Genomic DNA, 27,117 nt, shown 5'->3' with positions numbered 1-27,117 from the left:
CCTTTAATTTACACCTCACAAGAGAAAAAACAGAGGAACGCTGCATTGAACAAAGTTGTTTAGCTCCTGATGACAGTGGGGAAAACACCCACAATGCAATGCAAAAAAAAGGAAATCAACCGGATTTTTACTTTTAACGTGATAAAAAGAATGAAACCATATGCAATCACTTTGTAAAACTAAAATACTTCAAGAGGAATGGGTGACTATTAAATACATAGACAGGCCAGGTCCACCAAAGTGGTTCCTTCACTGTAGTAAATGGAGGGTTGTGTCCTGAGTGGTAGACCACCCTTTGTCAAGTCCATGTATCCTATCAGGACCACCACTTTAACATTGTCAATGTGCTAGAGATACATACTGTATGTATTATGTTTACGACTAGTACACTGATTCTCAGTAAGGCTGTTAACAGTATTTAAAGGGGTATTCCAGTAAAAAAAAAAAAAAAAAATTTAATCTTTCCAGTACTTATTAGCTGCTAAAGCTGAATTGTTTTCAGTCTGACCACAGTGCTCTCTACTGACACCTCTGTCTGTCTTGGGAACTGTCTGGAGCACGAGAGGTTTGCTGTGGGGATTTGCTCCTACTCTGGACAATCCCTGAGACAGACAGAGGTGTCAGCAGAGAGCAATGTTGTCAGACTGAAAAGAACAACTCCACTTCAGCTGCTAAGTGCTAAAAGGATTAAGATTTTTTTTTTAATAGAAGTAATTTACAAATCTGTTTAACTTTCTGGAGCCGGTTGATATATATATAAAAAATATATATATATTTACACATTTTTTACTGGATTATCCCTTTTAAATGCTGTAGATATAGGATATGTGTCGGCATACCAGTAAAGTATGGCTGATTCCTGGGCCAGGACCAATGAGTTTGATGGACAGAATGATATCTGCTAGTAGTTTTCAGTTCTGAATGTATTTTTTTATTTTGTGGCCCTTGAAAGCTCGGTCTCATGCACTGTATATGGTTGGAAATGGACCAAACATAACCAGTAGTATACTTCAACTGAGTGGACTTAGTCAGGGCGCTCGTTCCTGCCGGTATACCAATGTGTACCCTACACATACAGCACTTTTACTAGTGTGAACATACCCCAACTTACAAACGTCTTATACAAATATTTGAGGCTGATCTCCCCCTATGTGCTGGGCCGCTGTCCTAGTTATACAGCCGAGGAGAACGTCTCCCTCAGACAATGACATCACACAGATTATAGAGAGTCCTCAGGAAGTCAACTCCCTTCCATGTTACAGCCAAGTGTGTCTGCAGATCAAGCTTCCGCTGAATTCCGCCTGTAACAGTCCAGATCACTTTCCTTTGACTTGATGGTTTGTGTTCTATCTTATCCATTCTGTCACTGACGGAGATCAGTAATCTGTGCTAAAAGCTGGATTTAGCTTTTAAATATTAAAGAGGAGACAATACTTGCAAAAGTGAAATCGATGTTAAAGCGCAATTGTCATGAACTCTATATAACCTACACACACAGCCTTTGTACTGTGTGCAGATTGTGTCTACAGCAGCATTTTTACCTTATTTCTGCCGCCCCCCCCCCCCCCAAAAAAAAAAAAAGTTTTTGATACAGTCGGATAGGCGTGATGCAAGGTTCGCAATGCCCCTCTGCTATGCCTATCCCCTGTACATCAGTGCTGCGACCGCTTTGTGATTGACACAGGTCCCAGCGCATGCGCCCCTTAGCTTATTCGACATGCGCCGCAGGGTGTGTTAGCCTGGCACGTCAAATAAGCTAAGGGGCGCATGCGCTGGGACCTGTTTGTCAATCACACAGCGGTCCCAGCGCTGACGTACAGGGATAGGCATGGTGGCCGCGGTGCATTGCGAACCTCGCGCCATGCCTATCCAGCTGTGTGTGGCTGCTATCAAAAAAGTTTTTTTTTGGGGGTGATAAAAGCAAGCAAAAATAAGGTAAAAAAACACTGCTGTAGACACAATCTGCACACAGTACAAAGGCTGTGTGTAGGGTATGTACCCCCGAGTTCATGTACCAATAGATAGATACACCCAAAAACGTGAATATAGCAATAGTGCCGGTTAATTTTACAATTCTTTATATGAAGGTAAAGGATATATGGTAACATTGTCTGATTATCCAGCACTTTGCAGCAAAGAACAATAATTTGCCGGAGACAAAAAAAAAATATATATATTTTATTATTTTTTTTATTTTTACTTTATTTTTTATTTTTTTATCACTAGAGTGTGTGTGTGGGGGGGGGGGGGAAGGAACAAAGATCGCCCTGCTGGGACTTCCAATGATCAGCTGTAATCTGCTTGAGAACCTGGCAGTAAATGTTAAATTTTCCTGCAGCATCACCACAGCGGAAATTGGTTATTATGCAGTGTCCATTCATGTAATTAGGCCAGAATGCCTCCAGCAATTGCAAAACTACAACTCCCAGCATGCCCGGACAGCCATCGGCTGTCCGGGCATGATGGGAGTTGTAGTTTTGCAACAGCTGGAGGCACATTAGGCTGTGTGTGTAATGCTGGACAGCTTCTCCAGAGTGAGGGACCCTCTTTGTGAATTCTCTGAAAAGATAAGGATACTGTACATGGGCTCCCTCTATTAACTCATCATTTCCTAGCCGGATACATGAAAATCGGTGTTCTAAATTAGAGAACGCCTTTATTAAAAGTTCTGGTGGGGGGGGGGTCCTCTATTCAGGATCTTCATCTTGTGGACAGCACTGTCATACACAATGGCCCTGATTTACTATTGTCTGCGCCATAATTTGTGCCAGAATTGAAAAAACAAACAAAAAAAAACCCGACAAACTCTCCATTTTAGGGTGCGTTCCCACCTGGCGTATACACAGTGTATTTCACGCTGCGCAAAAATTATGGCAGTAGCAGGAAATACGCTGTGTATTCCTTGCTCACTATACACACAAGGCTTTCCGGCAGCAGCCCTGTGTGTGCAGTGAGTTTTGGAGGCGGAGCCAAGCGTCACAGTCACGCCGGCACACGGCCCCGCCTCCAAAACTCACTACACACATAGGGCTGCCGCCGGAAAGCCCTGTGTGTATAGTGAGCAAGGGATAAGCAGCATATTTCCCTCTGCTGCCGTACATGTGCCAGGTGGGAACGCACCCATGCTCAGAAAACCCGGGAAAGGTGCGTGGTCACCGAAAAGGGGCGTGGCCCCCAACCTTTTTACAAAATCCCAACAGATTTACTAAGGTTTCCACAGAAAATGTGGTGGATTTCAGCTGAGGAAAACCCAACAGATCAGAGCATTTGTAATAAATAAATAAAAGAAAATAAATAAAACAAATGTAGGGAAACCTTAGTAAATACTTAGTAAATGCTGAGGAACGTGATCTCGAATCACCCAAAGTGCAAGAAAAAGTGCAAACATGTTACACTAAAAAAACGTGCACAGAGGATGCGGTCTATCTCAAGCCCTTCTCCGATAGGAGAGAGGCCCCCCCCAACAAACCTTACCCTTCGCCTCCAGACCAAAAGGTACCTGTGAGGTTCCAGGTTCGATGTCCCTTTTCGCCGAAGCTACTAAGGGACCACAAATGCTCCCGGCATCCCCCTAGGCGTTAGCCAAGGTATCTGCCCGCAGAGACGATAACGGTAGGCACCCTGCCAGAGCAGGAGTACCCGGGGTGTTTGCAGGGAGGTGCGGAACCTAATGGCCACACACACCTCCCCTAGACCGACAGGAGGGACACCCAGAAGGGCTACCGCATCCTGACAAATCCTGTGGACACACAACACCCAAAAAGTGACACAGTGAGACAAAAATAAATAGGTGAATGTGCGCAGATATACTGCCCGGACATCTGTCCGGATCTATAAAAATTTCTCTGATCCCAGCCAGAAGAGGCCAGAAGAGGAATCAAGAGGTGAGTGCCACAAAGGTGAAGAGATTATGGTGCCCGTGCTTCAACTCAGTGAGCCCATCCTCCCAGTGAGTTTCGGCACCTCGGGATCACCACTCCCCGAGGCACTAAAGTACCTTGGCTCTAGACCCTCTCAGCCTCATGGCGAGACCCGGAGGAAGCAGGTCACATCAGGGCAGCCATCGAGCTGATTCCTCAGAACCAGCCCCGATACACCTGCTCCCTACCATGCAGCACCCATCCCCACCAGCTCCAAACTGGCGTCGCCTGCCACCAGCATGAAACTGATAAGAACAGATACTACGCTTGATCTTAGCCAAAAGGCCGAGAAGCGATGTGTGGAAAAAATTATAGGGAATTAAAACCCACAAAGAAAACTCCACTCTTAGTAAATCAGGGCCAATATCTGTCTGCAGTAGAATTGTAGGCTTCTATAGACAGTTGGGGATGGATTGAGTAAGAGGCAGAACCTGTTCTTTAAAAAGTTGCTTAAAAATAACTATATAAATGAATAGTTGTATGCAGCTTGTGCGGCGTAACGCCATGCAAACAAAACATTGTGCAAAGCAGCATAAAACCTTTACTTGTTCATGGACCGGCTAACCCAGTTTTATGAGGACAATGAAACTTTAGAGCACAGATTTGCATATATGGAAAACAAAAGCAAATGCCTTGTATCACTGTACTATCTTATGTTGATGTGTTTTTATATCTTTATAAGTTGGGGGACTATACTTGCCTATATTGGACCACCCTCACAGCTAATCTGAAGGAAGTAATTGCTTTATATGCAGTTTACTAAAAATGTACATTCAAAAATGAATATAATAACCTAGTTTTTAAGGTTAAAAAAAAGACGAGTTCATAAAATTCAACCTAAAGCCCTACTGTGTTGATCCAGATGAAGGCCAAAAAAAAACAAAAAACATGAAGCTGATGCCAATTGCCCAATGAGAGAGGGAAAATTCCTTCCGACTCCAATATGGCATCAGAATAACTCACTGGAATGACATTCTATCCCCTTAAAGGGGTACACCGGTTTTTTCATTTATTTTTTTTAAAATCAACTAGTGCCAGAAAGTTTAAACAGATTTGTAAATGACTTCTATTACAAATTCTTAATCCTTCCAGTACTTATTAGCGGCTGTATGCTACAGAGGAAATTCTTTTCTTTTGAGCCTTCTTTTCTGTCCCGACCACAGTGCTCTCTGCTGACACCTCTGTGCATTTTAGGAACTGTCCAGAACAGCATATGTTTGCTATGGAAATTTTCTCCTGCTCTGAACAGTTCCTGACGTGGACACAGTTGTCAGCAGAGAGCACTGTGGTCGTGACAGAAAAGAAATCCAAAAAGAAAGTAATTCCCTCTGTAGTATACAGCCACTAATAAGTACTGGAAGGATTAAGATTCTTTAATAGAAGTAATTTACAAATCTGTTTAACTTTGTGGCACCCGTTGTGTACCGCTGTAAATCTAGTATCCATAACTTGTAATATTATATTCTACCGTAATGAACTTTTATATTGAGCCAGACATCACAACATCATGTGGCATAGAGGTCCATAGTCTATAAATATACAGAAAAAAAATAACTATTTTGAAAGTTGCTTTATTTTAGGGGAGTGGTCTCACACTGTGACCACTTTTTTAGGGGAATGCAGCTTCTGTACATACTGGTGTGTCTCCATGGTTACAAACAAAAACTTGCAAAAATGATGGTAATAGACTGGGGCAGATGGGTGTAACATGTGGCTGTAGGACTACACAGGAGTCAGGAACTCCTCCTATTCATTTTAATATAGCTATGGGCTGTATGTGGCTTCTATTGACCTGTATAGGGTTGAGCAATATTGAAATGTGTTCCTTGTAAAGCCCAACATTTTGAAGACCACTGCCCTAAATATATCAGGCACCCCAAATTGCCTGTGGCTGTCAGAGCATGATGGGAATTGTAGTTTGGGAACAGCTGTAGAGGCACAAGTTGTGAAGTACTGTAGTAGTATGAGCTGCCAGTCTTAGCGGCTCACAAGAAAGTTGGTCCAAAGGATATGGTCAGGATCACTGGTCACAGATGACGTCAACTGGAGGAAACTGGAAAACATCGTGTTCTAGGATCCTTTTTCGTAATGTCATATAGGGACCCCATGCTCCTGGAAACGTGTTGAGTTTTAGTTGGGACCCAGTAAAAAAAACACTAAGGGTATGTTCACACTAGGTAATTCCCGCGGAATTCCACGCTGAGAACATAAGCATCAGTGTGAATGGGTTTCCGCGAGACCCGTTCACACTGCGAAATTTTACCGGCGGACAATTCCGCCACTGAAATTGTTCCACGCAAAGAACGAACATGTTCATTCTTTGCGCGGAAGTCCGCGAACACTGCATAGCCGTCAATGGTGACGTACGACTAAGGCGACTAAGGTTGCTGAAACGCGTCACTCTACTCCATGATCCATGTTGCTGTTTGCTGTGTGAATTCACAATAAATCATCTTCTTGCATCGTGCTTTTGTGCTGGACATTCTTCAATTTTCTACTTGCCTGTCTTGGTGGTGTCCGCACGAGTCCGTGCACTGAGGCGGCGGTGGTGAGCTGGACAACTTCCCTTATTTACAACTGTGGCTAGGTTCACACTGTGGAATTTCTGGGCAGAATTTATGCCGGAGATCGAGCCGGCGGCACTAGGATTGCGCTGATTACATTGCCGTCCCCATAGATGGCAATGCATTTCAGAGCAAATCTCCCAAAAGAACCACCCAGAAAAGCATTGCAGTCTATGGGGGCAGCAATGCAGTCTGCTCGGCCCTAGTGCCGACGGCACGATCTCCGGCAGAAATTCTGCCCAGAAATTTTGCAGTGTGAACCCAGCCTTACTGGAAGGAGCAGAGGTTATTTGTGACTTTGTGATCGTGTCCATGTCCTTTAGGTCATTTGACCAGGGGTATAACCCATTTCGTGACACATTCTGCAGACATTACATGCAACTTCTCTCTTTGCCGAGATAACGTCTTGTTTGTAGCGCTCTCCCACCAGTTTGCATTGTTAGTGGTTACTAAGGATCGATGCTTTACTCCTACCCAATCTGCTTTATTTGTGTTAGTGCAGAGGAAACTCCACATAGGCGTCTGTACAGTATTGAACATGACAGCCGGCTTCGCCATTCATTCCCATAAAAACCTGCAGGTAATAGGTTTTTGAGACATATATTTTCAGTGTTTTCAGACATTTTAGGGAGTTTGTGTATGTGTTTTGTCTGGCGCTTGTGTTGTTTGTTCTACCATTTCAATTATAAACCAGCCAAGATTTAGTTCCTTACACTGTTTCCTACAGCTCTGTAGCAGTCTGTATACTACTGGCGTAAACTATTTATATATTATGTCAGTATCTGCATTCTTATCAGTACTCGGGTGTAACTGACTGGTAGTATTGGAATGATAAATAGCACAAATGCATAAAAGATCTATTCTTAAAAGACTTTATTCTCACACAACCCCACATATATGAATGGATTGTGCTAGAGTTGTATTTTTTTTTCTTTGCAGGAGGAGTCGTAGAGGGTGGAGCAAGCAGGGACTGTGCCACTTAGTTTATCTCCTATGTTTTTGCAGGTTAGATATGTGCCAGTTTAGTCAGACGTGTAACTTGCTGATGAAATAAATGTTTGACAATGAGAGTTATGCTGAGAATGTCAGCTTTTAGAGTTGTGCTTTAGCCATATGATTGGTGGACGTGTAATGACTAGATGAATAGGGGTATGTAGGCTGCACGGTTTGCTCTGAGGTTGCTCTGCTTACCTACAATGCACTTGATCAGCTTACGGTGCATGTTTGAGTTAGTAAAGGTCAATAATCTGTTGCCAGACACCAGCAGCTCCTTCTGTCATGTTAGTGCCCAACTAATGCCCTCTATGTCTACCATGTGTATTTATCTATTAGGTCCCATCATTAAAATGACAGGTATAGAAGGTAGTATTGTGCAGTTAAGCGCCATAGTGGGATAAATAAAAGTACTATACTTTTAATCCATGGTAAACGCTGTAAAAATATCCTCAGAATTGTGTGTTCTTGAATAACACTAATAGAGCAACGTAAAAGAAAAGAATATTGTACACACTGACCTCATTGCTCTGTAGTTTGCATTAGCAACCGTGCTGAGTTACTGAAAAGCATGAACCACACTGAGTCGCGGAGTTGCTGACGAGCATGAACCACACCGATCTACAGATTTAAATTATCTTACTTGTTAAAAGAAACTGTTTAGTGAAAATTGCTTATTTGTTGCTAAGGCTAGTTTCACATTTCCACAATGTTCTCTCCCGTTAAGGGTCCATTAGATTTTTCTTTATGCGCTTAATTGACCCTGAACAGATTGGAGCACAGCAGGCACCACCGGGTCCCATTGACTTTGCAGGGCTGGTGTACCTTGTAGTAAACCATTCTCTAAAATGTTACTGTGTTACATACATAGTAATCCCCTTTTAAGAAGTTGTTATTGAAAGGTAAGTTGTACTTTAGGTTTCAACAAAAAAAATATCCTGGTCTGTGTCTTCCTAGAGCCATGCATTTGATCTCCATAGATCCCTGTTTCCAGTGACCCTCTGCAAGTACTGCTCTAAGTTGTACTTCAGTTCCTCGCTTTCCATACTACCCCTAGGCAGATTGGCCCACACAGGAGTGTATGTGTGAGACTGGCTTTTGACTTGCTGTAACCGGCTCTGAGAGTTCTGTATAAAATGCAGTTTCTCTTTTTTGGATTGTTTTTGATTATGATCCAGAAGACAAACTGAATTCTTTCCAGCCACTTCATGCATAACACACACACTAGGGCTGCATGATTTGTCGCAAAAATAATCGAATAGTTATAAATGCCATTCTCAATTACTGTTATAACGTGCCCTCAAAATCTGGTGATTATTACCAGGGCTGTGGAGTCTGATTCGAGGAGTCCGATGAAATTTTGGGTACCTGGAGTCTGCAAACAATGCACCGGCTCCGACTCTTACTAAATTAAGATTGGAATGTCCCAATTCACAAAAAATTATAATTAATGACTTCTCTACTGTAAGAATAAAGACCAATGCATGCAGTGCCTCACGCAACCGCAAAACGAACACGTTAAGTGACCGTGAAGAAGCTTTTCATGTGCTTCACTATATGGCACGCAAGGCACAATTAGGAGCGGCAATACTTATACTTTCCATAGTGTTGTGTTCTGCTGTTACAGGGAACCCATGGGTAACCTAGCCTCTCACTGATAAGGATTAAGTAAATATGTTTTTTGCAAGACTAGAGACACTTGTATAAGTGAAGGGAATGGAGGGTCAAAAGACTGCAGCTGTAAACCATTGGAAAAACTGCTGCCATTCAGCTAAGGCTAAAAATTTGTAAACTCTGATTGTTAGCTTAAACTTTAAACATGACTATGGGATTCTACTAGGGAAATCATGTTTTTATAATAAATGCCCCTTCCTGGATCCTCCCACTACCCTATCTTCAGCAGCAGATCAGCACACAAAAAGGAGAAGGCAGCAGCTTCTGCCAACTACCTCTCTCTGCTAGAAGAGCTTAGAAGAATTTGGTGGGCTTAAACTGTTCAATACAGTAGACTGTTGGCTTCCCAGCCAGTAGTCATGTGGTAATGACATGTATGTTGAAATCCAATAAAGAAAGAATTCAAGTGCACTCACCACTTGGCACACCCCCTATATGTAGTCTCCCTGCATTATGTCTTTTTGTGACAAGAAATAAATTAACGAAGAAGCAGTCTACGTGGTGAGTGCACTTGAATTCTTCCTTTATTGGATTTGTGCATAAGTGTTGTATCTTCTATCAAGTCTTGCACCTCCACTGCTTACATGAATCTATTGCTGCATTGTGTCTACCTGAGTAATAATCCACAGGTGTGTGAAGTAGCAGTGCCAGGCTCGCTGTTTCTCCCTTACTATTGACATGTATGTTACCTTTCTTTCCTTCAAGGAATGTATAAAATACATTTGCATATTAATGCAGAGGAGTCTGAGTCGGGCAGTCGGAAGTACAAAAAACGTCGGAGTCGGAACATTTATCTACCAACTCCACAGCCCTGATTATTACTTAGCATTTGAATCTTGGGTGACTATCCATCCCCAGACCTTGCTTGTGTGTGCGTGTAATATGTTGCTAGGGGGTGGGGAAACAAAAACATGGACATGGAGGTGACTGTTAGGGATCGACCGATTATCGGTTTGGACGATATTATCGGCCGATAATCACGATTTTGGGCGTTATCAGTATCGGCAATTACCTTGCCAATAAGCCGATAATTAACATTACCATTAACAGTGAATGTTTACCATTATTGACTAGGATTGTTATCCTTGATTCTTCTCGGTAAATGTTTCTCTCTGATCTGTTCAGTTTCATTTTTCACTGTAGGTTATTAAAAGGAGAAAGTTTCTTGTACTATAATGTGCTCTGTGTTGTGTATTTCTCCAGTAGAAACTGTATCCTGGAGACGTTACAAAATACTGGGTTGACTTTTGTCTTTTTGGCATTTTTTTTATTTTTCACTAAAAGAGACCATTTAATATCTGCTGTTTTTCCCCTAAAGCTGTTTTCTAATAACCTCCTGTACACATGATTTAATCTCCCTGCTTTATTTAAAAGCATTTATGTAAGCAAAGCGCTTTCCTATCAATAAGCCCCTTCTGACCAAATTGGAGGTTCTTGCATTTACTTTGAAGCCTGCATTGAAAATGGCTTTAATACAGACAGATTATACAGGGCCCTGATGACATCCTCACTGTGGTCCGGGAGGCTGAGTGATTATCAGGGGCTTCCCTGTCGGCCCACTGGGGAAGAGGGATCAGAGTAGTCGCTCTAGATTTGGTTTATGATTGTGATGAATTGGACGGGGAGTTGTACGATCACATTCGAGAAGGTCTGCTGGAGGTGCTCACTGACACAAGCAGAAACACAACATGACAAATCCTACGGCCAAGTTCACACATCTGTAATATGACAGCATGCCTTGGCCCACTCGTGGGTCTAATGACCCAAACTGACGGATCAAAGATCACTATACTGCTTTCGCCTAGAGTGTCTAGACCCGTGTAAATCTCTTTCTTGGTGAATTTGCCATTATGCACCTGGAATTAGCCATGCTACAAATCTATGGTGTTACTTGGCTTTTTCTAAGCACAGTATACAATACCAATCATTGTAGTAAATCTGTATTCACAATGGTATAGAACCCCATTTTGGGAACACCCCTTTAAAGCCTGTTAAAGGCAAGTGTCACCAAATGTGGTGATTTTTTTTATTTTGTTAAACATTTTTGGAAATGTAAAAAAAAAAAAAAAAAAGTGTTCACAAGATAGGAAAAATTAAATAACTTGTCATATCTCCCACTATTGACCAGCAGAGGGAGCTAACATGAGAAATCTGCTGAAAGCAAGCAACTTGCCTGGCTACTGCAAATTAGATCTCGCCCGTCTACCTTCCTCCTCTGTCTATGTGCAAAAGGAGAGGGTGGAGGCGGTTAAGTAGTTTTTTTATTTTATTTCATTTTTTTTCTCAATTCCACTGTCACCATTTTGTTGGTGTCTGAAGAGTGGTAAAGGACAGACTAGATGTCTCTTGATAGGTCACTGCTCCTCAGGGACTTCAAGAAAATGGTGCAAGGTCCCCCTTTCATTTCACCTAGCCTGTGCTATGCTCATGTGCAATAAGCAGTCAATGCTTTTCTATGAGACCTATCTTAAAGGAGTAGTCTGGCGCGCACTTTTCTCATTTTATCCGGTCTGGGCTGCAAAATAAAAGAAAACAAACTTTCTCTTACCTGCCAACGAGCCCCCGGAGCTCCGGTACACTCCGGTACAGGTGTTTGGTCCCCGGGCTGTATTCTTCTTACTTCCTGTTTGCACCGCACGTCACACAGAGCTTCAGCCTATCACAGGCCGCAGCGTTGTCACCACAAAGGGGCTACAGTAATGGCAGCCCCCAGTACACACTTCATTAATAAATAACATTAAAACTACATTGTCCTAAAACTAAATAAATACAAATGAAATGCTTTGTCTTGATTATTATAATTTTATTTATTAAAAAAAAAAATCCAAGACACATTCCCTTTTTGAAGTGCTTTTCCAGCAAATGACAATTATAAGTGGTCGTCCAACTGCTGGGACCCCCACTGATCATGAGACTGGTGTGGTTGATTGGAGCTGCAGGGCATGTGCACTACCACTCCATTCAGACTTCTGCTGCAGATCGGCCTGTATTCCAGCTCTGCTCAGGATGTGTGCTGTCTATTGTGTAAGACAGTGCCTCGCTTCCTTCCTTTTGAAGTGTTTTCATGTTGTATTGAAAAGTGTTTGGTTATAAAAGTCACTACAGATCCTAATGTCTTTATGTCAAAAGACTCTGACTACTGTGTGTTTGGAAGAAAAGAATAATCTGCATACTATGAATTTCTTTTGTGATCTAGGCATGGGCAGTCATTTACATACCTGGTAGGCAGTATACAGTACTTTCACAGAAATCTTAGCTGGCCTTAGCTTAAGATCCCAATTTCATAGTCTGGCATAGATGTGCAACTATTTGTACATTGCTCCAATGCATGTCAAGTAGATAATGAAGCAATTTTGCAAATAGTTTTGATTAAAAATCTTATTTTCAGAACAGAAGGATCAGGCATGTTGAAATCCTGTTGCCTGATTCTTTTCCCTGACATTTGTAGTTGGTGGTCACCCCACATATTAGGTGGTGGTCCTATCCCCACAAAATCAGCATATTTAGCCAACATTTACTTTCTTAAAATATTGCTAGATTTGACCTGTGAATCTTTGAATTTTCTTTTTGGTATATGCAGACTGTACCTCCAGCCTTTTGGGATAAGTGATTCCTTGGCTTCTCCAACTGCTTTTCCCTCTCTGCCTTCTCCTGGTTATTGCTGGGCCCTCTCTGCCTTCTCCTGGTTGTAGCTGGGCCCTCTCTGCCTTCTCCTGGTTATAGCTGGGCCCTCTCTGCCTTCTCCTGGTTATAGCTGGGCACTCTCTGCCTTCTCCTGGTTATAGCTGGGCCCTCTCTGCCTTCTCCTGGTTATAGCTGGGCCCTCTCTGCCTTCTCCTGGTTATAGCTGGGTCCTCTCTGCCTTCTGGTTATAGCCGGGCCCTCTCTGCCTTCTCCTGGTTATTGCTGGGCCCTCTCTGCCTTCTCCTGCTTATAGCTGTTCCCTCTCTGCCTTCTCCTGGTTATAGCTGGGCCCTCTCTGCCTTCTCCTGCTTATAGCTGGGCCCTCTCTGCTTTCTCCTGGTTATAGCTGGACCCTCTCTGCCTTCTCCTGGTTATAGCTGGGCCCTCTCTGCCTTCTCCTGGTTGTAGCTGTTCCCTCTCTGCCTTCTCCTGGTTATAGCTGGGCCCTCTCTGCCTTCTCCTGGTTATAGCTGGGTCCTCTCTGCCTTCTGGTTATAGCCGGGCCCTCTCTGCCTTCTCCTGGTTATTGCTGGGCCCTCTCTGCCTTCTCCTGCTTATAGCTGGGCCCTCTCTGCCTTCTCCTGGTTATAGCTGGGCCCTCTCTGCCTTCTCCTGCTTATAGCTGGGCCCTCTCTGCCTTCTCCTGCTTATAGCTGGGCCCTCTCTGCCTTCTCCTGGTTGTAGCTGGGCCCTCTCTGCCTTCTCCTGGTTATAGCTGGGCCCTCTCTGCCTTCTCTTGGTTATAGCTGGGCCCTCTCTGCCTTCTCCTGGTTGTAGCTGGGCCCTCTCTGCCTTCTCTTGGTTATAGCTGGGCCCTCTCTGCCTTCTCCTGGTTGTAGCTGGGTCCTCTCTGCCTTCTCCTGGTTATAGCTGGTCCCTCTCTGCCTTCTCCTGGTTGTAGCTGGGCCCTATCTGCCTTCTCCTGGTTGAAGCTGGGCCCTCTCTGCCTTCTCCTGGTTGTAGCTGGGCCCTCTCTGCCTTCTCCTGGTTGTAGCTGGACCCTCTCTGCCTTCTCTTGGTTGTAGCTGGGCCCTCTCTGCCTTCTCCTGGTTGTAGCTGGGCCCTCTCTGCCTTCTCCTGGTTGTAGCTGGGCCCTCTCTGCCTTCTCCTGGTTGTAGCTGGGCCCTCTCTGCCTTCTCCTGGTTGTAGCTGGGCCCTCTCTGCCTTCTCCTGGTTGTAGCTGGGCCCTCTCTGCCTTCTCCTGGTTGTAGCTGGGCCCTCTCTGCCTTCTCCTGGTTGTAGCTGAGCCCTCTCTGCCTTCTCCTGGTTGTAGCTGGGCTCTCTCTGCCTTCTCCTGCTTATAGCTGGGCCCTCTCTGCCTTCTCCTGGTTGTAGCTGGGCCCTCTCTGCCTTCTCCTGGTTTATAGCTGGGCCCTCTCTGCCTTCTCCTGCTTATAGCTGGGCCCTCTCTGCCTTCTCCTGGTTTATAGCTGGGCCCTCTCTGCCTTCTCCTGGTTTATAGCTGGGCCCTCTCTGCCTTCTCCTGCTTATAGCTGGGCCCTCTCTGCCTTCTCCTGGTTGTAGCTGGGCCCTCTCTGCCTTCTCCTGGTTGTAGCTGGGCCCTCTCTGCCTTCTCCTGGTTGTAGCTGGGCCCTCTCTGCCTTCTCCTGGTTGTAGCTGGGCCCTCTCTGCCTTCTCCTGGTTTATAGCTGGGCCCTCTCTGCCTTCTCTTGGTTGTAGCTGAGCCCTCTCTGCCTTCTCCTGGTTTATAGCTGGGCCCTCTCTGCCTTCTCCTGGTTTATAGCTGGGCCCTCTCTGCCTTCTCCTGGTTTATAGCTGGGCCTACATGTTTTTTTTTCCCTGCCTGTAGCTGGGCTCAATCTGCTTTCGCCTATTACTGACATGTTAAATGCTCTCTTTATTACACTGTCAGCCAGTATTGATAGGCTTTCCAAGTTGCTAAGTAATTATTTGTTACAACAATGGGTCTGTATTGTGGGAGCGATGATAATGTTATTTATTAACAAGGTCTGGTAACCAGATCCGCCTGCGTGCATCAGCTTCACTTGTATTACTGATCACTGAACACAGCCCCGTGGAGATCGGCTAATAAATCATTCATACGGCATAATACAATAGTTCATAGCGGCGTGGAACCAGTGTTGTGCATACAGCAAGGAATTTTATAAAAATGCTGGTCAGACATGCACCAAAGTGTACAGTTATCCAGTATCTGTTGGAATAGGTCCTGTTTAGCTGGACAATGGTGTAGTCGCTACATTTTGCTCACAGCTTCGAAGTTGCTGATTATGTACAATTTAGACAATATCTTTGTAGGAAATTGTTACGTAGAAGAGGAATAGTATCACCAATACCGTAATTTATTTATGAATAGTATAAAAATAGATCAGATGGCACTTACTTTTCTTGTAGAAAACTCTTTATTCCAATACAACAGGTACAGATGTTTCACGTGACCTCGTGTTGGAATAAAGAGTTTTCTGCAGGAAAATAAAGTGCCATCTGATCTATTTTATGCTGTTCATGGGTAAGATGTAGTTTTCTTGGAGAGAGCACCACTGAAGGTGAGAAAATTGAGACGGTTATTCTGGTTGCACGCCCATATATACCTTGGTAACAGTGAATTAGGTGCTAAGGCTGCATTCACATCACGATTTCTCCATCCGACTTGAGTACACGATTTTTATAAGTTAAAATCGTATGAAATCGTATATAAAGTCGGATCCATTGACCTCCATTAAAAAATCGGATCCATTACACACATCCGATTTGATCCGCATCCGATTTCACATGATTTTTGTTCGGGTCTGAAATCGGGGTTGACCACGATTTCAGACCTGAACAAAAATCGTGTGAAATCGGATGCGGATCAAATCGGATGTGTGTAATGGATCCGATTTTTTTAATGGAGGTCAATGGATCCGACTTTATTTACACGATTTTTATAACTTAAAATCATATGAAATCGTACTCAGGTCGGATGGAGAAATTGGTGAAATCGTGATGTGAATGCAGCCTAAGCAGTGCCGCTGTTCGTTTTTTCTTCTTTATAACAAAATTATTTATACATTACTGAACAAAGTAGACTTAAATGAAACATTAATGCAAATATGTATTGAAACAGAAATGTCCAGAGAGCAGGCAGGTAGACTTGTTCTTGTTCCAATTCTAACTTGGGGAGAGGATAAATGGTTATTGCTTTCTTACATCTCTATAGATCCTCCAGTAACGTTTATTCATTTGTGTGGTTTTGTTTCCTGGTCTCTGTTTTGAGTACAGCTGCTATTACAATGTGCATGTAAAGGATTTTGTTGCTATATTTTATCTGTCTAATACTTTGTACCTTATATTTCAGACGTTACAACCACAGAGCAGCCGGAACTGTTCCTCAAGAAGCTTCAGCAGTGCTGTGTCATCTTTGATTTTATGGATACACTGTCTGATCTTAAGATGAAGGAATACAAGAGATCTACTCTGAACGAACTGGTTGACTACATCACAATAAGCAGAGGCTGCCTCACAGAACAGACTTACCCTGAAGTAGTAAGAATGGTGAGTCCTAGCACAGTACATACTTGGTACATTCAAGCCGGGTTCGCCCTAGCGTATTTCCCAGGGCTGTGGAGTCAGTAGATAAATGTTCCGACTCCGCAGTTTTGACTCCCCTGTATTAATATGCGAATGTATTTATAAACACTTACAGTTGAATCCAAGAAGCTGTTCCACCAAGTTCTTTTAAGCTCTTCCAGCAGAGAGAAGTAGTTGGGCAGAAGCTGCTGCCTTCTCCTTTTTGTGTGCTGATCTGCTGCTGAAGATAGGGCAGTGGGAGGATCCAGGAAGGGGCATTTATTATAAAACATGATTTCCCTAGTAGAATCCCATAGTCGTGTTTAAAGTTTAAGCTAACAATTGGAGTTTACAAGTTTTTATAGCCTTAGCTGAATGGCAGCAGTTTTTCCCATGGTTTACAGCTTCAGTCTTTAACTATTGACCCTCCATTCCCTTCACTTATACAAGTGTCTCTAGTCCTGCAAAAAACATATTTACTTAATCCCTTATCAGTGAGAGGCTAGGTTACCCATGGGTTCCCTGTAACAGCAGAACACAACACTATGGAAAGTATAAGTATTGCTGCTCCTAATTGTGCATTGCATGCCATATAGTGAAGCACATGAAAAGCATGCTTCTTCACGGTCACTTCACGTGTTCGTTTTGCGGTTACGTGAGGCACTGCATGCATTGGTCTTTATTCTTACAGTAGAGAAGTCATTAATTATAATTTTTTGTGAATTGGGACATTTAACCCCTTCCCGACCCATGACATACAGGTACGTCATGAACTGATAGCCAGCCATCTTACCATGCAACCACGGGGGGTTTCATCCCCCCCCCCCCCCCCCAGCGATCGCTGCTATCAGCTAGTCAAATCTGACTAGCTGACAGCAGCATTTCGCTATCAGAATACTTAGCAGCGCGGTGTGCGAGTCCAGATCACGGGGATCGGGACACACACCGCTCTGCTAAGTGTCCCTGACCCGTGGCCCGGCGTCACTTACCGGGCCATGCGGTGTCCAGAGTGGTCCCGGCGCCAGCGGCGTCCTCCAGGCGGTCCCGGCGGCGCTGCGTCCCGGCGGTGAGTTTCCGGCAGCAGTGCGGCATCTTCATTGGCAGCAGTGAGATCGCCGTAAAGCGATCTCACTGCTGCCTCTGGGAAGTTCAAAACTGCAACTCCCAGCATGCCCAGACAGCCTTTGGCTTTCTGGGCATGCTGGGAGTTGTAGCTTTGCAACATCTGGAGGTCCACAGTTTGGAGACCACTGTATAATGGTCTCCAATCTGTGCTCTTCCAGATGTTGCAAAACTACAAATCTCAGCATGCTCAGTCTGTCCAGGCATGCTGGGAGTTGTAGTTCTGTAACATCTGGAAGAGCACAGATTGGAGACCATTATACAGTGGTCTCCAAACTGTGGACCTCCAGCTGTTGCAAAACTACAACTCCCAGCATGCCCAGACTGCCCAAGCATGCTGGAAGTTGTAGTTCGGTAATATCTGAACTACAACTTCCAGCATGCCTGGGCAGTCTGGGCATGCTGGGAGTTGTAGTTTTGCAACAACTGGAGGCACACTAGTTGGGAAACATTGTCCGTTTCCTACCTCAGTGCCTCAAGCTGTTGCAATTGTTGCAAAACTATAACTCCCAGCATGCACTGACAGACCATGCATGCTGGGAGTTGTAGTTTTGCAACAGCTGGAGGCACACTGGTTTGGAAACACTAAGTTTGGTTGCAAAACACTTGAAAGTTTATTACTTAACTTAGTGTTTCCAAACCAGTGTGCCTCCAGCTGTTGCAAAACTACAACTCCCAGCATGCACGGACAGCCAAAGGGCATGCTCGGAGTTTGCAACAGCTGTATGTTTGCCCCCTCCCCCAATGTGAATGTACAGGGTACACTCACATGGGCGGAGGTTTACAGTGAGTGCTGCAAGTTTGAGATGGCGCAAATTTTGCGCTGCAGCTCAAACTCCCAGCGGCAAACTTGCTGTGAACCTCTGCCATGTGACTGTACCCTAAAAACACTACACTACACTAACACTAACCTAAAATAAAAAGTAAAAAACACTACATATACACATACCCCTACACAGCCCCCCTCCCCAAAAAAAAGGAAAAACGTCTGGTACGCTACTGTTTCCAAAACGGAGCCTCCAGCTGTTGCAAAATAACAACTCCCAGTATTGCCGGACAGCCATTGACTGTCCAGGCATGCTGGGAGTTTTGCAACAGCTGGAGGCACCCTGTTTGGGAATCACTGGCGTAGAATACCCCTATGTCCACCCCTATGCAAATCCCTAATTTAGGCCTCAAATGCGCATGGCGCTCTCTCACTTTGGAGCCCTTTCGTATTTCAGGGCAACAGTTTTGGGACACATATGGGGTATCGCCGTACTCGGGAGAAATTGCCTTACAAATTTTGGGGGGCTTTTTCTTCTTTAACCCCTTATGAAAAGGTGAAGTTGGGGTCTACACCAGCATGTTAGTGTAAAAAAAGAAATTTCTTACACTGACATGCTGGTGTTGCCCTATACTTTTCATTTTCACAAGAGGTAAAAGGGAAAAAAGACCCTCTAAATTTGTAATGCAATTTCTCCCGAGTACGGAGATACCCCATATGTGGGCGCAAGGTGCTCTGGGGGCGCACAACAAGGCCCAGAAGGGAGAGTGCACCATGTACATTTGAGGCGATTTGCACAGGGGTGGCTGATTGTTACAGCAGTTCTGACAAACGCAAAACAATAAATATCCATATGTGACCCCATTTTGGAAACTACACCCCTCACGGAATGTAATAAGGGGTGCAGTGAGAATTTATACCCCTCTGGCGTTTGGAACATTTGGAACTATTTGGAACGTTTGGAACTATTTTTGGAACAGTGGTCTGTGAAAATGAAAAATAAAATTTTTCATTTGCACAGTTCACTGTTTCAAATATCTGTCAAACGCCAGTGGGGTGTAAATGCTCACTGCACCCCTTATTAAATTCCATGAGGGGTGTAGTTTCCAAAATGGGGTCACATGTGGGGGGGGGGGGTCCACTGTTCTGGCACCATAGGGGCTTCCTAAATGGGACATGCCCCCCAAAAACCCTTTCAGAAAAACTCACTCTCCAAAATCCCATTGTCGCTCCTTCCCTTCTGAGCCCTCTACTGCGCCCGCCGAACACTTTACATACGCATATGAGGTATTTCCTTACTCGAGAGAAATTGGGTTACAAATTTTAGGGTGATTTCTCTCCTTTTACCCCTTGTAAAAATTAAAAAATTGGGTCTACAAGAACATGCGAGTGTAAAAAATGAAGATTTAGAATTTTCTCCTTCACTTTGCTGCTATTCCTGTGAAACACCTAAAGGGTTAAAACACTTACTGAATGTCATTTTGAATACTTTGGGGGGGGGGGGGGGTGCAGTTTTTATAATGGGGTCATTTATGGGGTATTTCTAATAAGAAGACCCTTAAAATCCACTTCCAACCTGAACTGGGCCCTGAAAAAGTACGATTTTGAAAATCATGAGAAAAATTGGAAAATTGCTGCGGAACTTTGAAGCCTCTGGTGTCTTCCAAAACTTGTAAATTTTTTAATGCAAACATAAAGTAGACATATTGTATATGTGAATCCATATATAATTTATTTGGAATATCCATTTTCCTTTCAAGCAGAGACTTTCAAAGTTAGAAAAATGCTAAATTTTCAAAATTTCCATGAAATTTTTAGATTTTTTTTTACCAAGAAAGGATGCAAATATCAGTGAAATTTTACCAATAACATAAAGTAGAATATGTCACGAAAAAACAGTCTCGGAATCAGAATGATGAGTAAAAGCATTCCAGAGTTATTAATGTTTAAAGTGACAGTGGTCAGATTTTCAAAAAATGCCCAGGTCCTGAAGGTGAAAATGGGCTGGGTCATGAAGGGGTTAAACTTGCTTTTTTTTTTATTTTTATTTTTTTATTCCAATCTAAATTTAGTTGGTCTGTGCATTGTTTGCCGACTCTGACTCCAGGTACCCAAAATTTCAGCTGACTCTGACTCCTAGACTCCGACTCCACAGCACTGGTAATTCTGATGTATTTTTCCTTCTGTATTACAGCTGCAAGTCCTCACCCAACCATTGGTTTGATGACCTGAACAGACACCTATCAGTTTGGGTCATCAGAACTGTAGTCGGGCTGAGATTTGTTGCCGTAAAACAAAGAAATGCTCCTGTATTATGCTAGAATGTACCCAGAGAGTCAGAACAGACTGAAGGCGGCTTTTACCTCGCTTGGCCGTCTATGGCTTCCCCAGGTAAATCAGCGGTTTGACAAGGGTGCCAACCAGGGTGCCTCCAGGTGTAGCAAAACTACAACTCCCCGAATGCCTGGACAGCCAAAGGCTGTCCAGGCATGCTGGGAGTTGTAGTTTTGCAACATCTAGAGACACCCTAGTTGGGAAGCACTGCCCTATATATGCGACTTCAATATGAAAGGGTTTTGAGACTACAGGCTAAACCAGGCGTGTGTTTAAAATGATATTCTTAAAGGGAGGATTCCCATTATATAAAGAGTTGGCATAATGCAAGGAAATATCATCAGTGGGGTCTGACCTCTGGAACTACCCATGATTCAGAATATGGAGAGACTCCAGAGCTGGTTTTCTTGCACGGTCAAGTCCCAGCTGCTTGTTTGTGTACAGAACTGCAGCTAGTCCCATTGACTTGTATGGATCTGTATTGCAATTGGATGGACAGGTGCCGCTGTGTATGAAATAACAGTAAAGAAGCAGCAGCACCGAATCATTTTTATTCTCACAATCAATTGCTGGGTATCCAAGAGATTGGACTTCCCACCACTCATATCGTATAATAAAGGAAGACCCTGCCCATAAGAGCTTACAATCGAAGCCTGGGTTCACAGATAGGGGGAGAGTCTCAAAAACTACTGTAATTTCTGTTCCAGCGATATTATTCATATTATTCACAACTTTTTTTTTTTCCTCCTCACATTTTCAAAGGTCTTTTGTGCTGCTTTGAAAATATGTGAAAATACATTTTCACGCCACTTTTTTTTTTTTTTGTTGCAGCTATATTGGATTTTTTTGTGCCAAAATTGTCGATTTTTGCGCCAAATTTTACATCCCAGAAAATTCTGGCGGAAACATCTCACAAAATATTCCATGGTTACTAGTGCCTAAACAAGCGATAACTGTATAAATAAAACATTTCTGAGCTTAAATGTGAGTGCAGGTGCAGTGACCAAGAAAAAGAAGAAAAAAATTAATAAATAAATATATATATATATATATATATATATATATATATATATATATATAAATTTTATAAAATTTTTCAATAATTACATTTTTTTTTCTAGAATGACTTAAATAACACCTTTTCCCCCCCAAAAAACAAAGAAAAACAAACAATAAAACTAGAACCATTTCTGTGATTTCTACACTATCAAGAAGTTGGTGTGAAATTTTTGATGAAAACTGGACTCTCACCCCTTTAAAAATGTCATGTAAAGCAGACAATATACGTGGTCACACCCACTTTTACAAAACTGTCGTGAACAGTTTAAACCGCGACACAAAGCTCTTTGAAAATATAGTCGATACTTTGCACGCCAAAATTTTGGCGCAAAATGGATTTTTTTTTTTTTTTTTGGGCGGAAATTTCTTTGAGAATCTCCCCCATAGTATTTTGATCAGCAACTTTAGCCAAAACCAGAAATTAATAAAAAACATGGAAAAAGGTGTCCGTGTCTACTCAGCCGCACATGTTGGCTATTGTGATGCTGTGACTCCTGCACTACCCCAGATAGGAACCAGATAGCAAAAGTAACTAGGAATCTTCTGCTGGTTCTGAATAATTTTCTGTTGATGTTTTTAGACCTTCTTTTTACCTGGCTGCTGATTATTAATAGTTGTTGTTTTTACTATCACTAGCCTATGCTTATAGACTCTTCACCAACAGTAACTATTGTACTCGTATGGGATACAGGGCTTGTAGCTGGCCATTAACCTATCAACTAACCATTGTGCATTGTGGGTACATACATAATTAGTTTTCCACTTAACCCTTTGCCACCATGCACATGTTTTAGTGTAATTAATAGCAATTTCTAGGAGAGATGTGCTCACCTCCCAGGGTGTCCTGTGTTCTAGCGCCATTTGTTTGACTTGGAATCTTCATTACTAGAATGTCTGTCTGGTAATTACGCCAGTGATGAATCTGTACACAAGCCATTATGTTCATTGAAACCTCCAGTTTCCTATTAATCAGCTGTAGGAGCGTGTGTTGATAGCACTTTATACTTGTGTGTATCCTAGATACTACATGGTGACCTCTATCGGGTTCAGAAAGGCTCTTCTGACAGCCGGACTTGTTGTCATTGCATGTCCCGCCTGGGTCCCATAAATACACCCCTGCAGAGATCTACGGTCTTTACAGGATATAGTGTTATTCATCCTGTTCCTCAAGGTCCATGACTAGTTAGGATAAATAGGAATACTCTTTATAACGGAGCTTAGACATTTTTTTGGAATCTAGGTGCCTGAAAAAAAAAAAAAAAAACCAGTTTAAAAATTCAGGAATTATTTTTTTTTTTAATAACTCGGGCATCTTTTTACTTTTTAGGTTGTGGTGGTTTAGAAATGTTTAGGCTAGGTTCAGACTACGGAATTTCCGCCTGCAATTCTGCTTTGAAATTGCAGGCGGAAATTCCGCTTGGTAAAATGTATAGTGTAGTGAATGGTTTTCCGTTCACAAATTCACACTTCGGAATTTGTGAAGCGGAATTTGTGAACAGAAAATCCGCTTGGAAATTTCCACCTGAAGAAAGGCGTTGCGCTTTCTTCAGGGGGAAATCCGCACGGAACACATTGCAGTCTATTGGAGACTGCAGTGTCCACACGGTCCTAGTGCCGATTCAGTCAGCGCTGGCCGCACTCGGAATCTCCAGGCGGAAATTTTCTGCCCGGAGATTCCGTAGTCTGAATCTAGCCTTATTTTTTTTATACCATTTTCCACAGCTAGTAAAAAGCTAACGCTAAATAAACACCTCAGTCCAGTAGTAGGTACTGTTGAGAAACATCATACCTACAACATGGGCATGCACCTCTAGACCCACTGCAGATTGCCTGCACTGCTCACTACTACCACTGTGCCCTGGCCCAGTGCCAGGATGTAGACGTAGTGAGGGTGGCGCACACAGTGCAGGCAATGTCATAATGCTTTATCTGTATGGCACTGTTTCCCAACCAGGGTGCCTCCAGCTGTGGCAAAACTACAACTCCCAGCATGCCCGGACAGCCTTCAGCTGTCCGGGCATGCTGGGAATTGTAGTTTTGCAGGAACTAGAGACGCTCTGGTTGGAAAACAGTGCTGTATGGTATTGTGATATAGGGGAGATGCCTCGGTCCAGCAGCTACTGCTGTAATGGGGGGAGGGTGGCGCTTCAGTGAATGGCAGCAGCCTTCTGTCATTACGGTTTACCTGCCCGCTTACTTGCTATCCAATGGGACGGACAGCAGACCCAACCAGTCCTGCAGGATGCCCACTAAATGAAACAGTATTCCTGCTGTGAAAGTACAGGAACTCCTTTCCCATGCGTTCCTGCAGGACTCGAAACTTGCTGTTGGGGGCAGTATTTTTTTATTGAAAAGGGCTGATAAAATCCAAGGCACCAGGACAAAATTCTCAGGCATCATGGCGACCTGGCAACTGGAATTTGTCGAGGCCCTGCTGTATAACAATGCGGATGTTATGGGTTTCACTGCACATGGTGTAATGTCTGCTTTCAAAATCTTCCCCAGTAACCTGGTGGAGACAGATAAATCTGAGAGCTGAAAGAGTTTAAAGGGTTCCTCCAGAAACAGTGCCACTTCGGTCTGCGGGCTTCGCCTGGTTTTTCAGTTCAGCCCCATTTACTTTAGTAATTACGAGAAATAATGCTACTATGTAGTGAAAGGCGCAGCCAGAATAAAAGCATTAGACTTGTAGAAATCGAACATGCCTGACCATTCTGATCCTTCTTGGGCTGGTCTGCAGATTAAAGGGGTTATCCAGGGAAAAAAACTTTTTTTTTTTACATATCAACTGGCTCGAGAAAGTTAAACAGATTTGTAAATTACTTCTATTAAAAAATCTTAATCCTTTCAGTACTTATGAGCTGCTGAAGTTGAGTTGTTCTTTTCTGTCTAAGTGGTCTCTGATGACACCTGTCTCAGGAACTGGAACTGTTTAGAAGCAAATCCCCATAGCAAACCTCTTCTACTCTGTGCAGTTCCTGAGACAAGCAGAGATGTTAGCAGAGAGCACTGTTGCCAGACAGAAAACAACTCAACTTCAGTGGCTGATAATTATTGAAAGGATTAGGATTTTTTAATAGAAGTAATTTACAAATCTGTTTAACTTTCTGGAGCCAGTTGATATATAACAAAAAAAATTCCTGGAATACCCCTTTAAGTTGGTTTTCCAGCAAACTCTTATAAGTACAGGCACATACTAATGAACATTTTGGCAGCTTGGTGGTGCCACTAGGTGGCTGCTCTGCGACACCTATTAAGTTGACTGGGCACTGTACAGCTTGTCCCTTTACTGGTGGTAATAGGTCCTACATATGGAAGCTACCAGGGCCAAAATCTGTTTTGAGGAGTTTCTTCTGTGCCCTTCAGCTTACTGTCACTCTCCGAAAACATTTTAAAAAGTTAACTTCTTTCGTATGAAATGGTCTCTTGTATTTCTGTGTGTATCAGGTGGTGAAATTACAGGTGAAACTCGAAAAATGTGAATATCGTGCAAAAGTTCATTTATTTCAGTAATGCAACTCGTCTGCGGAAGGAAGCATTAAGTGCTCCTTAAAGGGGTACTCCGGTGGAAACACATTTTTTTTTTTAAATCAACTGGTGTCAGAAAGTTAAACAGATTTGTAAATTACTTCTATTAAAAAAAAAAAAATCTTTACCCTTCCAGTACTTTTTAGCAGCTGTATGCTACAGAGGAAATTCTTTTCTTTTTTAATTTCTTTTTTGTGTTGTCCACAGTGCTCTCTGCTGACACCTGATGCCCATATCAGGAAAATCCCCATAGCAATCCTCTCCTGCTCTGGACAGTTCCTGACATGGACAGAGGTGTCAGCAGAGAGCACTGTGGATAAGACAGGAAGGAAATTCAAAAAGAAAAGTATTTCCTCTGTGGCATAGAGCTGCTAAAAAGTACTGGAAGGGTAAAGATTTGTTTTAATAGAAGTCATGTACAAATCTGTTTAACTTTCTGCCACCAGTTGATTTAAAGGAGATATCCAACGCTGCCTTCGGCAATCTCCGGCGCTGCCATAGCGATGTATTGAGGGGGCATGTCAGCCGCCGCTTTGTGCGGTGGTCGACACCCGCTATCTGGCCAGCGAGCCGGGGCCACGTACAGGAGATTGCGGGGGGCCCCAGCGGTCTGACTCTCAGAGCTTTATTGTTTATTACAATGATGCTCTAATTCATCTACCCAGCTGTTTGTAAGAACCAAAACTCTTATGTAGACGAGACTGGAAGCCTTCCCTATGCATCGAGGGGAAGTCATGGTTTAATAATAAACGCTCGCTGCTTCCTCCTTCAAAGGACAGGATGAAGAACTCATCAAGAGTTGAAAGGAAAGCTCCACCAGGATCCAGTGCACCAGTCCACTGCCCCAGTTCTGTATATTCTGCATCAAGGGGAGCGACTGGTTTTGGCTTTGGTAAATGAGCCGTCCACACACAGATTGTTTATGATTAAAGCACAGGAGCACCGCCAGTCACTCCTCACATGGGATGAATGGAGGGAGAAGTATAAGAAATGCTGCAAATAGCATCACAATGCCACCGGTAATAACTGGGCAGCAACAATTCAAACTCTCTGCAGTCTGTTCATTTAAAGGGGTATTCCAGGAATTTTTTTTATTTGACTATGCTACAGGGGCTGTAAAGTTAGTGTAGTTCATAATATAGTGTCTGTACCTGTGTGTGACGGTTTTCTTACAATTCTTCTGTGATTTTCACCCCAATATTTATTTTTATCAGCATACAAAATGACTGTTGTCTCAGATTTTTCCCAGCTTGCAATGCGGCCGAGACCTGACTCACTAGTCAGCTGATGACAGGGAGCCTGTCTGCTTCAATGGGTGGAGGGATCGCTTGGTGCGAGAGAGATCAATCTGCAACTAATGCAACAGCTGTAGGCACCCTGATTGAAAACCACAGGTCTTTTGAATGGATGCAGCTCATTTATGTTTCAATGGGTGGGGTGGCTGATGTGTGGGAGGGAGGAAGATGGAATTGTGGGATTTGTAGTCAAAAAAAGAAAAGTCAAACAGGAAATACTAGTTCACAAAAAGCTAGCCACAGTGTTATGGTAATCTCACAACATAGCCATTTAGCCCCAAGACAAATGCAGATCCTTCCCAAGCATGTCCATTACTGCCTGCCAGGTACATACTAAAATCACCTTATGGTGGATAACCCCTTTAATATGTGCTTAGGTTGGAATTGTGAACAGTGAGCCATAGATGATATTGACCGCTCACTTAGCACCCCTCAGTTTATTGAATGTCAGGGGTGTATATTATATCCATTCTCACTGCTCATAATACTGTGTGTCAGGGTCTGAATCCTGTGCTTCACTAGTTACTGCAAGGACTCTCAGCATGCTCTCATGGCAGCAGTGCTTGTTTTATAGTAAGTTTTTAGTTCTAATTAAACATTTTTTGCTATTTCTCACAGTAGGGCAGTGTTTCCCAACCAGGGTGCCTCCA

The 27,117-nt window shown here is 43.3% G+C and overlaps 1 protein-coding gene and 1 pseudogene across 3 annotated transcripts in view; one reads left to right on the top strand and one right to left on the bottom strand.

Annotated features, from left to right (window-relative positions):
* Nucleotides 1-27,117, top strand: part of PPP2R5E (protein phosphatase 2 regulatory subunit B'epsilon) — a 132,188-nt gene that overhangs the window by 51,012 nt on the left and 54,059 nt on the right. For all 3 annotated transcript variants that reach the window (XM_056545491.1, XM_056545492.1, XM_056545490.1), the window contains exon 3: nt 16,152-16,348. In XM_056545491.1, coding sequence (XP_056401466.1) covers nt 16,152-16,348 — 197 coding nt within the window. The remainder of the gene's footprint in view (nt 1-16,151; nt 16,349-27,117) is intronic.
* On the bottom strand, nt 4,127-4,217 carry LOC130296029 (U2 spliceosomal RNA; annotated as a pseudogene).

The sequence above is a fragment of the Hyla sarda genome, chromosome 11 (genome assembly GCF_029499605.1).
Source record: "Hyla sarda isolate aHylSar1 chromosome 11, aHylSar1.hap1, whole genome shotgun sequence".
In the NCBI taxonomy this organism is placed as follows: Eukaryota; Metazoa; Chordata; class Amphibia; order Anura; family Hylidae; genus Hyla; species Hyla sarda.
Note: the sequence above shows the minus strand (reverse complement) of the source record. Positions and strands in the feature narration are given on the sequence as shown.